This window comes from Mandrillus leucophaeus, unplaced genomic scaffold, assembly GCF_000951045.1.
Source record: "Mandrillus leucophaeus isolate KB7577 unplaced genomic scaffold, Mleu.le_1.0 Scaffold32, whole genome shotgun sequence".
Taxonomy (NCBI): Eukaryota; Metazoa; Chordata; class Mammalia; order Primates; family Cercopithecidae; genus Mandrillus; species Mandrillus leucophaeus.
This window is the reverse complement of record NW_012103365.1, coordinates 728,655-743,411: the sequence shown is the minus strand read 5'-3', so window position 1 is coordinate 743,411 and position 14,757 is coordinate 728,655. Positions and strand designations below refer to the sequence as shown.

Below are 14,757 nucleotides of genomic sequence, written 5' to 3'. Positions count from 1 at the left end.
GAGACTCCGTCTCAAAAAAATAAAATAAAATAAATAAATAAATAAAATAAAATTTATGGAATCCTTCACAAATTTACGTGTCATCTGTGTGCAAGAGCCATGCTAATCTTCTCTGTATCATTCCAATTTTAGTGTATGTGCTGCCAAAGCGAGCACAAAATAAGCTGAACTGATACACTAGTAAAGATATTTTCCTCTTAAACAGCAGCCAAGAGGGCAAATGCATCAGGAGACTGAAATAAGGCGACTTTTTTTAAGTCCAACTTTTACTTTAATTTTTTTCTTTTTAAAAACTATGGAATGCTTCACGAATTTGTGTGTCACCCTTGCCCAGGGGCCATGCTAATCTTCTCTATATTGTTCCAATTTTAGTGTATGTGCTGCCAAAGCAAGCGCTAAAAATCTAACTTTTACAAAGGATTTCTGCCAAGGAAAGAATATCGTCTTAAGTAGTCGTTTCATCCTCCAGTGTATATATGAATACATAAAGATGATAGGTGGTCTAATTACTAAGATGCCATGCTGAGTAATTATAAATCATTTTTCTTTCTGAGGCTGGGACATGTTTTCAACAACAAGGCCAAGGTATGTGGCCTGAAAGCAGTCTTAGAAGTGAGAAGTGTAAAGCTCCCAGCCAGGATGTTGACAATAGCATCCAAACAAAAAAAAAAAAACAAAGATTTTTCAGTTCCCACATCCTACTCTATATACGGATGGGGAAATGGTAACCTGGCCTTTAAGATTACTGTATGGGCACTTAGGACCCAGAATCCAAGATGGCCCAATGGTTTGCATGTTCCTTGGCAGGTGGCTTCATTGGTTACATAACCTTAAATATGGCTTTCTATGTATTTATTATTGCAGGAGAAAGACAACACCACTTATGAAAACAGAAGAGTACTTTCCAACTATGAAAGACCATAGAAACGTTTTAATTTTCAATTAAGTCACTGAAAATCCAACTCCAGGAACTATGGCAGTGTTAATGAACATATATCATCAGGTCTGAAAAAAAATAAAGGTAAACAGAAAAGACAACTGGCTACAAAGAAGGATGCCGGAATGTAAGGAAACTATAACTAACAGTCATTATCAAAATACCAAAACCCAACAAAATACAACTGAAAAATACCTTCCCAATTTGCCAAGGAAAAAAAAAATTCTATTTTAAACATGTATCCTGAGTTTGCTTTATTCAACATGAGATGTGTGATGACTGCCATCCTGAAAATCTGAAGCCAAACCATATGCCTCAGTCTTGAGTGGAAGAATCACCTTTATGGTTTGTGGAAGTCTTGGGACAATCAAAATAAGTTGAGAGGGAGCAACGTGACAAAATTTGAGTTAGAGACATTCATTTTGAAAAGCACCTTAGTGAAAGTTATTCCCTCTGATGTTGTAATGCGGCAATGGGGTAACGCACATTTGCCTGCCAGGGTATGAAACATCATGCTACCAGCAAAAGGAGAATAGAATAGTGGCTACAGTAAGACCATAAAAGCCAAAATACAGAAAATCCAAAGCTGAAGGTTAAACAGAGGAAACTTCAGAACAAATAAGCCACAACTGACTCTAGATGTCAGTGTTGTGCCAAGTAACAGCACCAGGAAAGATGTGGGCAACACATCTACTTTACAAGCACGTTTGTAATACTGATTTTTTTTTTTTTTTTTTTTTTGAGACAGAGTCTCGTTCTGTTGCCCAGGCTGGAGTGCAGTGGTGCGATCCGGCTCACTACAACCTCCACCTCCCAGGTTCATACCATTCTTCTGCCTCAGTTTCCCAAGTAGCTGGGATTACAGGTGCACGCCACCATGCCCAGCTAACTTTTTTCTTTTTTTTTTTTTTTTTTTTTTTTTTCTTGTATTTTTAGTAGAGATGGGGTTTCACCATGTTGGCCTGGCTAGTCTCAAACTCCTGACCTCAAATGATCTGCCCGCCTTGGCCTCCCAAAGTGCTGGGATTACAGGTGTGAGCCACTGCGCCCAGCCTATAATACTGATTTTTAACCAATTTAGGAGGGAAATGTCAGATAGGATTCATGGTACAGCAAGGATATTTATGGAATTCATTACCACTTCACTAAGAAAACATGACATAAATTGTCCTTTGAAAGCTACTTTGGTATAAAAAAATCTAAAGTGCCCATAAGTATGCATTCATTATTAGACACAAATTACAACCTTACAACCTACTGTGTTTATTTCATTAAAGTGTTTCTTTTAAACTGGTATTGCCTAAGGTGTATTCTTTATAAAACTTAGAATTTTAAAATACTTTAAGATTCCTTTGAAAGTGTTTTTGCATTGATGGTTTAAATCAGTGGTATCAAACTTTCCTGATCATATGTGCCCAGAAAAATGGGCAGGGGAAAGGAGGCAGCATGGAACCTCATTTTTTTATGTGTATCTGTGTATATATGTGAGTGCACATGTGTATATGTGTGGGGTTACATGTGTTTTGTATACAGTATATGCGTGAATATGTACGTTTGTACCTTATACACAAAAACAGAAATTAAACAATGGCATAAGCAGCAATATAAATAAAAAATGCTAATATTTTCCTGCCATATTCCAAAATAAACTGTCTTGTGTACTCTGCAGTGTATACTTCCCCACTCTGAGACCACTAGCTCAGGTAAAGTGATAAGCTTCTAAGCCAGACTGCAAAAAAGGGCAAACACTAATACCATCAAAATGAACAGAAGTGTTGAATTCAATCATTTATTTTTAATTTCTGGGAGGCATTACATTTTGGTACTGAATTTCAGGGCTGAAAATACACTGTTCATTGTGTAACTAACCAGGAGATAAAATCCCTAAGATAAACTAGTATTTGACTCACAATATGCCTTTCCCATGTAAGCAAGGACCATGTTTCAAAGATTGATTTTGAAGCTGAAATATGAAATATACTTTTGCAAAGAGTTCCATTCCTCTAGGTCATATGTAAGAATATCTGGTGTATACACAGTATTCATTCATTTATTCATCTATCCCACCAACAGTATTGATTTTCAAACTTCAAAACAAGTTTTATTTGGGAAATTCCTTATTTTGTTAAAGCTATAAGCAAGTTTCTTTCCAAATTACACTTCTAGAGATCTAGCAGTTTCAGAGATCTCAGTGTTCAAAAGTATATTTCAAAATTAACAAGAAAACCAAACCCACACCAAAAGGAAATAGCTTTCAGATTAGTTTGGAATGTATAGTCATTGATTTCAAGTGCCAACAATATTTACTGAGTGCTACACTACACAATCAAAGGCCTCTTTTGCAACCTATCCTTGGGTCATACTGAACTTGCTCCACCCCCACACAAACCTTATTCACACTTTCATGCTTTTGCACATGCTGTTCCCCTCAGCCTGGTAAAACGCTTCAGACTACAAACACAGCTCACCTCAACATGAAACCTTCCCTAACTCATCCAGAGGCTAACAGATCTTTTCGTCTCTAATTCTTCAGTACTTACTTTGACATATTTCTTACCACAATTTCCCGCCATTATCTGTTGATATCTATATTCTGTACTATTCTGTGTTTTAAGAGCGAAAGCATGATTCTCATTTATCTCTGTATTTCCACTTGGTACACAGTAGGCCCTCAAATGCCTTTCAATAAATGCAAATGAACAATGTTGCTACAGAAAAATGTTCCTTCAGCATTTAAATTGAAATACGTAGCATACGTCAGTCCCTCACCATGAAGCTACACCCCTTTCCATAAAGACCATTCAACAAACCCCAACAGTATTAATTGTCCTGCTATCTGAGCATCCAGAAACATTTTCACTGAAAAGGATTAAGCTGTAACTTTTTTTTTTTCTTCTTGAGGAGTTTCACTCTTGATGCGCAGGCTGGAGTACAATGACGTGATCTCGGCTCAATGCAACCTCTGCCTCCAGGGTTCAAGCGATTCTCCTGCCTCAGTCTCCTGAGTAGCTGGGATTACAGGTGCACGCCACCACACCTGGCTACTTTTTCTATTTTTAGTAGAGATGGGGTTTCACTATGTTGGGCAGGCTGGTCTTGAACTCCTGACCTCAGGTGATCTGCCCACCTTGGCCTCCCAAAGGGCTAGGATTACAGGCATAAGCCACCACACCCAGCCTAAGCTGTAACTTTCTGTTTAGATTTGAGTTTCCCATGACAATGAAAAAAGAATTAATACTGAAACAACTTGTTTTAGTTTGAGCTACAAAAACAAATTACCATAGACTGAGTGGCTTATGAATAATAGAAATTTATTTCTCACAGTTCCGGAGGCTGGAAGTCTGAGATCAGGGTGCCAGCATCATTGAGTTCTGGTGAGGACCCTCTTTCTAGGGTACAGGCTGCTGACCTCTTGTTGTATCCTTGCATAGCAGAAGGCAGAGAGAAGCAAGGTCTCTCAGAACGCTTAAAAGGGCATTCATCCCATTCAGGAGGGCTCTGCTCTCATAATCTCATCTAACCCTAATCACCTCCCAAAGACCTCACGTCCTAATACCATCACGATGGGGGGTGGGAGCCTCAACATATATATCTGTTGATATATATATCAACAAACATGCAGTCTATAGCACAACTTTAAGAGGGAAATGTAATCACAGCACTTTGGGAGGCTGAGGTAGGGGCATCACTTGAGGTCAGGACTTCAAGACCAGCCTGGCCAACATAGCGAAACCCTGTCTCTACTAAAACTACAAAAATTAGCCTGGTGTGGTGGCACACATCTATAATCCCAGCTATTCCATAGGCTGAGGCAGGAAAATTGCTTGAACCCAGGAGGCGGAAGTTGCAGTGAGTAAGCCAAGATCGTGCCACCGTATTCCAGCCTCAGTGACAGAGTGAGACTCCATCTCAAAAACAAAGCCAAACAACAGCAACTTCAAGTAAAAAAAAAAAAAAAAAAAAAATTAGCATCATAAAGTAGAAATATTTTCATTAAAGTTAGAAACAAGGCCAGGTGCAGTGGCTCACACCTATAATCCCAACACTTTGGGAGGCCAAGGCAGGCCAATCACTTAATCCCAGGAGTTCAAGACCAGCCTGGGCAACACTGCCAGACCTCCTCTCTACCAAAAAAATACAACAGTTAGATGGGTGTGGTGGCATGCACCTGTAGTCCCACCTACTCAGGAGGCTGAGGTGGGAGAATAGCTTGAGCCCAGGAGGTCAAGGCTGCAGTGAGCTATGATAGCACCACTGCACTCCAGTCTGGGCAACAGAGCGAGTCCCTGTCAGAAAAGAAAGAAAAAGAAAAAGAAAAGAAAAAAAAGAAAAAGAAAAAAGAGGGGAGGGGAGGGTGTTTTGTTTTTAAACATTACAAAGCAAATTGCTATCTAGAGACCTCCTCTAGTAAAGTTATACATCTAGTGGTGTGCTGGTAAATGTGTAACTACCAGTTTGGAGAAGAAAAAGGCTATTTGCAGTGTTTGCCAATTTTTACAGTGTAAATACTCCCATAATGGTCAATTTCAATAATGGCCATGTTTAACAACCAGTTCACTAAATTCCTACCAAAACAACAATCAGCTCTCATGAATCAGTCCAAGCCAGCTCCGGCATCTACAGCTTACGTCTGGACAACCATGTGGAGACATATGTGCTGGTAAGAACTACTTTCCTAGATACATTTAAGTGGAAAAAGGCAACAGAAGTATTTATAATTGGGTACTGCCTGTATAAACAACTTTTTAAATGTACATACATACTTATATTTGCATAGATTATCTTTTAAAGAATATTAAAGAAACCTGAACAAGATGTGGAACAGGACTGGATGAGAAACTTTTCTGTTGTTGTTGTTTGAGACGGAGTCTGGCTCTGTCGCCCATGCTGGAGTCCAGTGGCGCAACCTCGGCTCACTGCAAGCTTCGCCTCCTGTGTTCACGCCATTCTCCCGCCTCAGCCTCCCGAGTAGCCGGGAGTATAGGCGCCGGACACCGCGCCCGACACCACGCCCAGCTAATTTTGTTTTTGTATTTTTAGTAGAGATGGGATTTCACCGTGTTAGCCACGATGGTCTTGATCTCCTGACCTCGTGATCCGCCAGCCTTGGCCTCCCAAAGTGCTGGGATTACAGGCGTGAGCCACCGTGCATAGCCGAGAAACTTTTTATTGTAAACCCTCTAGTAAGTTGTTTGAGCTATTTTTTTAAATTACTGAATTACTTTTTAATAAAAATTACATTTTTGAAAAAGTAAACACCATTAAATTTTTATTTTTATAATATAATTATCCTTTTCTTGACTACATATCTTTCCTTCTTTGGGGGGGGGTACTTAAAATAATTCTCACTATATTCAATAACCCCTAGCCAAAACTGGGTCAGTAAGCCAAATAAACTGAAATTAGAATATTTTTTTCATTTTGCTTTTTTCCAAAAAGCAAAACTGCTGTGGTTCAACTTCAAGTCATTTACCAAAACAATTATGTAAGTAATCATTTCACCTACAACTACTTTTAGTTAAAAAAAATAAATTAAGGCAAGTATGCAAAGCACACTCAGATATCTTCCAACAGTCCAGCATTCATAAATCTATACAGCAAGACCATTTTGCATCTCCCAGTCCTCACGGTTTCACATGGAAATCATCAAGATCTAGTGACTCAGAGAAAAAAAGCAATAATAGAGTGCTGTGGCGCGTCTGCAAAATTTACAGGTCACTGAAAGTCACCCACAGCAACAAGGCTTCTTGTCTCAGGTCTGCAGTGTGTCACATGCCAGACTCCTCAGACTCAACAGGCAGCTCTGCACATCCACAATCAAGGAGTTTGTTTTCCACCCTTCGTGGAGACTGCCCTCTTGTCTAGCTTGACTTCCTCTCCATTTTTAGCATCAGACACACAAGGAAATAAAATTCGTGGTTAGATTGATGTTTCTTCCCCCTGCTCTTTCACCTCCTGCTATGCCAGGAAGTAGCATTAAAGTTCTATCATGTGGTTGTCCAACAGGACACAGGAACGCAGGACCTTCCAACCTGATGACTAGTGAGTGCAGTGTAGAGAGCTGGAGCTGAGGCTTAATTACACAGGGAGTAGTAGCACTGAAGTAAGATCAGGTTGCTGAATTACAAAGGAGGACATTTTGCAACATATAGATGATATATGTACACTCACATTTAAAAGCATTTTTTGTTTACCATGACAAGCCACTCAACAACAGGAACATAAAATGGAGATCTAAGATGGGAAACGGGAGATTTGTTCTCTCTGTTCTTTTCCACACCCTTCTATATCGAAAGAATTCCCCATTTTCCCCATTATCAACACAAATCTGAAACCATTTGGTAAATATTAAGACAAGAATTAAATCTGAAGGCAGTAAGATCTGGGGAGAAAAAATAACAAACAAGAAATTAAATTAATTTGTGACACCACAAATCCACACAGAATCCAATGGTTATAAGAAACAAGGGCATTATTCCTTAAGACATAGATTTTCATGATATTTGATTTGCAAAATAGTAATAGATTTCTTCAAAATGTCTGTGAGCTCTTAAGAGTTTCTGAAGTCAAGGTCAATTGAGGCAATAAAATAGAAAATCTAAAGATTTTTCAGCTGGGCATGGTGGCTCACACCTGTAATCTCAGCATTTTGGGAGGCAGAGGCGGGAGGATCACCTGAGATTAGGAGTTAGAGACCAGCCTGGTCAACATGGCAAAATTCCATCTCTACTGAAAATACAAAAGTTAGCCAGGCATAGTGGCATGTGCCTATACTCCCAGTTACTTGGGACTCAGGAGGCTGAGGAAGGAGAATTGCTTGAACCCATGAGGTGGAGGTTGCAGTGAGCCGAGATCGCGCCATTGCACTCCAGCCAGGGCAACAGAGCAAGGCTCTGTCTCGGAAAAAAAAAAAAAAGAAAGAAAGAAAAAAAAGAAACACTAAAGATTTTTAAATAGTAACTTGTATAATTCATAAAATAAATAATTGTATATTAATGTACATTAACTTATGAAAATGCAGGAGACTTCAAGTCATAACTTTCAAGATGACCTAAAATGCAAACCACATAAACTAAAACTATAAATTAATGTGGCATTAAGTCAGAATGGCCAGAAGTCACAGTAACTATGAAGTGATATGAAATCAACCCGTTTCTTCTAACATATTCTTCATTCAATATTGCTGAAAAGCAAGACCATGCAATCAAAAAATCAAATGTTACAGAAAGAAATGATACATGCTGCAACACATATGGTCTTCAAAAGAGAAAAAAACAAATAAGAGCATTTATCATTTTTAGAGTCTGGCACAAGAGATACAAAACACAAAACAAAACAGCCATGACACTCAGCAAGTATATATGACCAGATTTAAAGGAACTGTTTATTGCTCGATTCAGTTGTAAAACTAATAAATAAATGGTTCAAGCTCCATTTAAAACCAGAGATACAGATGCATTTTTGGCTTTCAATCTCAAGCAGTCAGACCCAGCTAAATATTAATTATTACTACTGCAGGGGGAATGCTAGATCTCTATAAAGTCCACCTTAAGGTGAACATTAACCAAGGTGGTGTTTTACATGGATTAACTGGATTACTTTAAACTGCAGGCTATTATGAGAAATACTAGACAGTGTTTAATTGTACACAGCACAAAATCACAAATACCAATAAACAGCTATCCTCGGTAACAGCCAGCCTGACTGACCACACTTACCGTTTTCCACATAGGGATGAAAGGGGAGGACCAGGGCCAGGATGACCCTGCCTCTAGTTGGCTCCAAGACACTTCTGATATCTTTTAACAAAGTCAGGGGCTGATCACAGCGGTCCAGCAAGTTCAGGCAGCTGATGACATCATACTGGAACCCTGTATTCTGCCATTCATTTATACCAAGCACTCTAGAAAAATCAGAAATAACTGTATTAACATCTCTCTAAAGACATCTTTAAAAATAACTGAGATGACAGTAAAGTCTTTAACTTTGTCTTCTAAATTAAGTTCAAAATCTTCTAATTTATGTTTGCAATAATGACATGGCCAGGGAAGAGAAAAATAGCAATCATATTTCTTTTTTTTTTTTTTTTTTTGAGATGGAGTCTCAACTCTGTTGCCTAGGCTAGAGTACACTGGAGTAATCTCGGCTCATGGTAACCTCCACCTCCTGGGTTCAAGCGATTCTCCTGCCTCCACCTCCTGAGTAGCTGAGATGACGGGCAGGCGCCACCACGCCCAGATAATTTTTGTGTTTTTAGTAGAGACGGGGTTTCACCATGTTGGGTAGGCTGATCTTGAACTCCTAACCTCAAGCGATCTGACTGCCTCAGCCTCCCAAAGTGCTGGGATTACAGGTGTGAACCACCATGCCTGGCCCATATTTCTTTAAATTTAACATTTCACCTATTTCCAAATCTCAACACATATGAAATTTTCTTTACAAGAACTAATCATGTTTAGTAAGTATGAAGATGTAACCTGATAAAGTTATGAAACTAAAACATCAAATTCTTGAATATCAGTATAGAACAAGAGTCCTGCTTTCTACCACTCATTGGAACTTAATCAAAAAATATATCATATAATTAATGTTTTCTACTCCTAGGATCCCTTCTATTCTTAAAAATGGCTTGGGAGTGGTATAAAATAATTTCCATTGATAAACTTATGACCTTTGAGCACATTTCTGTTCCCAGGAAAGACACATTTCATACTTGAGAATCTTCGTATCTAAATAACTACACAAAAAAGGGCTAGGCACGGTGGCTCACACCTGTAATCCCAGCACTTTGTGAGCCCAAGGCAGGCGGATCACAAGGTCAGGAGATTGAGACCATCCAGGCCAACATGATGAAACACCGTCTCCACTAAAAATACAAAAATGAGCTGAGTGTGGTGGTGTGTGCCTGTAATCCCAGCTACTCGGGAGGCTGCGGCAGGAGAATCGCTTGAATCAGGGAGGTGGAGGTTGCAGTGAGCCGAGATCACATCACTGTACTCCAGCATGGGGACAGAGCGAGACTCCATCTCAAAACAAAAAAAAACAAAAACTATACAGAAAAGATAAAGCCCAGGACATCTTATTAACACTAAGAGCATGGTTTAAAAAAAAAAACCACTCTCGACCCTCAATCTCTCACTTTCATATACACACACAGAACACAGAGAACATTTTCAGTCCTCTACAATGTTATCTCTAGAAAGGGGGAGTTTTTATATCAAGAGTCTTTGTTAGCCACACAATTAGGCAATTTTACAAATTACTTACTCCTGCTTGGTTATACCAATCAGAATGTGGTAGGTGAGACATGTTACGATAGAGACAGGTAAAAAAGGAAACATAAAAAAAGGATCTTTGGTAAACAAGTCTTTAGTAATGTTGAGCAGATACTGTAAGATAGCTCAGAAAATTCTAAAAGTATAATGAGGGCTGTTTTGAAACCCTCATTAGCATAATGATTTTTTTATAGCATTTCTGAATAGCAGAATTTTAAAAACACAAAGCACTTAGTTTCATTTTCTTTTCAATCTATATTTTTGTCAAACTAAAGCCTCTTCCAAATAGCAGCCTAACAAACTTCCAGGGACTAGTCAGATTCCTTACTGGAGCAGGTGTTTCAATGCACTAAATAACTGTTTGAAGTAAGTAGGGCATTCTGGCTTCAAAATCACTTTGTTGTACTAAGTCAACTGTAACAGTAATTTTGGAAATTCAATTTAGCTCATTCAAAGAGTTTCCAAACACTTATCAGAAGACTACTTTCAGAACAAAAATGTCATCAATTCCCATTCTAAAAAATGGAAATTAATAAAGAAAGGACTATTTGTATATATTAATGCCTTAGCTAAGCAGCCAATTTAAAGTCATAAACTGTAAAACACAAATTATATATTTGATTTTAAAAAACAAAACAACAAAAAAACTTACGTTTATCTGCAATGAAGCAGAAGCCAAACATCATCAGCATGGTCCAATTTAAATAATCTCACTAAATCTACCTCAGAATTAGTTTCAGATAGGTAGCCTCTGTGTTGGTAATTTTGGAAGAGAAATATATGCTCACAACAGAAAACGATGACTAACACCAAGACAGTTAAATCTATACCTATAGAAGCTCAAGTGCATCCTTACTTCTGTTTTGTGATTTTTATTTGAAAACTCACTCAGTTCCACTGATGAAGACAAATTGCTTAGCCCCACTAAAACTGCCTATTAGCCCAGGAATCCTAACAAGGTGTCAGAATTTTCCTCTTTCTAAAACATATTTCTAAAACTAGAATGAGGGTATCTATTCAGCAGATTATTATTTTCAAGAAAATGAGTTAATACCTCCAGAAGGATGTAAAATATATTTCTCTTTAGAGAATGATAAAACAGTCAGGCGTGGTAGCTAATATCTGTAATTCCAGCACTTTGGGAGGGTTGCTTGAGCCCAGGAGTTTGAGACCAGCCTGGGCAACACAACGAGACCCCATCTCTATAAAAAATTAAAAATAGCCAAGGATGGTAGCACATGCCTGTAGTCCTAGCTAAGCTACTTGGGCAGCTGAGGCAGAAGGATGGCTTGAACCAAGAGTTTGAGGTTACAGTGAGCTATGATTGCGTCACTGTACTCCTGCCTGGACGACAAAGCAAGATCCTGTCTCAAAAAAAAGGGCCAGGCACAGTGGCTCACACCTGTAATCCTAGCACTTTGGGAGGCCAAAGCGGGCAGATTACCTGAGCTCAGGATTTCAAGACCAGCTGGGCAACACAGTGAAACCCCATCTCTACTAAAATATAAAAACTTAGCCGGGCGTGGCAGCATGCACCTGTAGTCCCAGCTACTCGGGAGGTTGAAGCAGGAGAATTGCTTGAACCCGGGAGGCAGAGGTTGTACAGTGAGCCGAGATGGTGCCACTGCACTCCAGCCTGGGCAACAGGGTGAGATTCCGTCTCCCAAAAAAAAAAAAAAAAAAAAGGAAAAGATGCTTTGCCATCTCAGGTTGGGAGAGCTCTAAACTTAGGAAATAAGCAATCAGTATTTTGATAAACCCTAAATAAAAAATGAAACACCAACAATATAAAGAAAACGTATTGTCTTGCTGTAAAAATCAAAGCCACATCCTTTAGTTTTACAATTGGGTTTTCTGGCATAAACAATGACAACTTGGGAAGATAAAGGAAAAACTGGGCCATTTTCTGTTTATTGACCTATTTTTAAAACACAGAAACTTTAGCTGGGCACAGTGGCTCACGCCTGTAATCCCAGCACTTTGGGAAGCCAAGGCAGGCAGATTACCTGAGCTCAGGAATTCGAGACCAGCCTGGGCAATACAGTGAAACCTCATCTCTGCTAAAATACAAAAAATTTAGCTGGGTGTGGCAGCGTGCACCTGTAATCACAGCTACTTGGGGAGGCTGAGGCAGAAGAATCACTTGAACCCGGGAGGCAGAGGTTGCAGTGAGCTGAGATCGTGCCACTGCACTCCAGCCTGGGTGACAGAGCGAGGCTTCGTCTCGAAAAATTACAGAACCTTTATTTTAAAAGGCATGTTTTGCTCACGCCTATAATATCAGCACTCTGGGAGGCCAAGGGAAGAGGACTGTTTGAGGCCAGGAGTTCAAAACTGGCCTGGTCAACATAGTGAAACTCGTGTCTCCAAACATGACACACAAACAAAACACACACACACGCGTGCGCGCACACACACACACACTCTCAAATTAGCTAGATATGGAAGCAGGCACCTGTAGTCCCAGCTACTGAGGAGGCTGAGGTGAGAGGATCACTTGAGCCCAGGAGTTCAAGGCTGCAGTGAGCTATAATCACGCCACCATGCTGTAGCCCAGGTGACAGAGACCCTGTCTCTAAAAATGCACATATTAATTAATAATAAAAAGCCTGTTTTTCATGGCCCAGATATTGAAGAGAAACAGAAAATAGTTCTAATCTCAAAAGGAAGAAAAAACTGTAAAATTAAGCTGAAAGTTTACCTTGCCATCTTGGATTGGGAGACCTCTAAACTTAGGAAATAAAGATACCACTTCCTCATTAAAACCTCAAACTGCACCAATAGTTACAAAATTTACCACTTTTGTGAAAAGATTTTCACTTCATACTAACATTATGAAAGGAATGCCAATCAGTATGAATTTCCCATGCAGGTCAAACTGCAGGTTTTTGGCTTATGTGCTGTATACAAGGGAAAAAATTAAACCAAGTATTTTTTATGTGGTAGATACCTTTACATACCATGTACACTCCAGATATATTACTAATTCAAACATCTAAAGTTTCACTGAAAATTCCATTTAGACACTTAGAATAAAAGAAAAAGAAGACTGGGGTGGTTAATCATCTGAAGATGGGTTTAACACCATCCTCTTCGACCCACTTCAAAGCATGGATTTTTTAAAGGGGAGGTGGAATCAGATTAGGAATTCAGCCTGACTTAAGCCACTGTTATAACAAAGGTCAAAGCATTCCAAGTTTTGAAATGCCAAATTAATTTCTAACTGAAGGAAAACATGTCAATTATTACTATGCAGACCCACCAGAACCTTATCTGAGACAGACTGCTAAAGCTAAGGGGCTTTCTAATCACTAGGCTCAACTTCCTAATGTCTCTTCCTATAACATCCCTAACAGCAATTCAAACACTGACAGTGATAAGGACTTAAGACGGTTCAAGCTAGGAAGGTCGATTTCCCTAAGCTGTAACTCAACTTCTAAGGCATAGCTGTGCCTGATCATACCAAAGACTACACCTACTCCTTTCCTTCCATATAAAAATCCCACAGAGTATCTGTTCACAGTAATCTTCCCTTCTCCAGGCTAAAAATTTCCATGTTTTGCAAATGCTCAAACCAGTGCTGCTCTAAAAGCTACACTGATGGTGTCTCTAGGGTTAATCTGCAAAAGTAGAAACATGTGGATAGGAAAGTGAGTGATTACATAATTCTTTCTCCTTTCTCTCTAAGGCTAACTAGACTTCCAAAAATATCACAGAGAAGGAGGCTGACTCCAGCTCTACCTCCCCCATTCTGCACTGAGCCAAGAGACAGAAATCTCCCAATCAATAAATCATACTGAAATAAGAATACCCTTCCTCTGGCTGGGTGCGGTGGCTCATGCCTGTAATCCCAACAAATCTTGGGAGGCCAAGGCAGGCGGATCACGAGGTCAGCAGTTTAAGACCAGCCTGGCCAACATAGTGAAACCCAGTCTCTACTAAAAATACAAAAAAAAACTAGCCAAGCATGGTGACGTGTGCCTATAGTCCTAGCTACTCAACAGGATGAGGCAGGAGAATCACTTGAATCCAGGAGGTGGAGGTTTCAGTGAGCCAAGATCACGCCACTGCACTCCAGCTTGGGTAACAGAGTGAGACTTCATTTCCAAAAAAAAAAAAAAAAAATTATCCTTCTTCCTAGTCTTTCAAGCTCCAGATGACCTTAAAACCAAAATTAACACTGATGACTATATATTAAAAGCAAAACAAAACAGAAAATAGCAAGTATTGTTAAAGAGTGGAGAAACTGGAACCCTTGTACTACATTGCTGGTAGGAATGTAAAATGGTGCGGCAGCAAAGGAAAAGTATTGCAATTCGTCAAAAAACTAAACCCAGACTCAGCCATGTGATCCAGCAACTCCACTTCTGGGTCTATACCCAAAAGAAGAACAAGTAGGGGCCCAAGTAGGTATTTGTACACCCATGTTCATAGCAGCATTATTCACAACAGCCAAATGGCAGAAACAACCCAAGTATCCACTGACAGATAAATGGGTAAACAAAATGTGGTACATGCATACAATGAACTATTACTCATCCTTAA

At 39.4% G+C, this 14,757-nt stretch overlaps 2 protein-coding genes across 2 annotated transcripts in view; one reads left to right on the top strand and one right to left on the bottom strand.

Annotated features, from left to right (window-relative positions):
• Nucleotides 1-1,172, top strand: part of IGSF6 (immunoglobulin superfamily, member 6) — a 17,205-nt gene extending 16,033 nt beyond the window's left edge. Inside the window, exon 6 of the mRNA XM_011987922.1 lies at nt 865-1,172. Coding sequence (XP_011843312.1) covers nt 865-924 — 60 coding nt within the window. The 3' untranslated portion in view covers nt 925-1,172. The remainder of the gene's footprint in view (nt 1-864) is intronic.
• The window catches only part of METTL9 (methyltransferase like 9), a 57,968-nt gene that overhangs the window by 21,110 nt on the left and 22,101 nt on the right, over nt 1-14,757 (bottom strand). Inside the window, exon 3 of the mRNA XM_011987923.1 lies at nt 8,656-8,840. Within this exon, the coding sequence (XP_011843313.1) occupies nt 8,656-8,840 (185 nt within the window). The remainder of the gene's footprint in view (nt 1-8,655; nt 8,841-14,757) is intronic.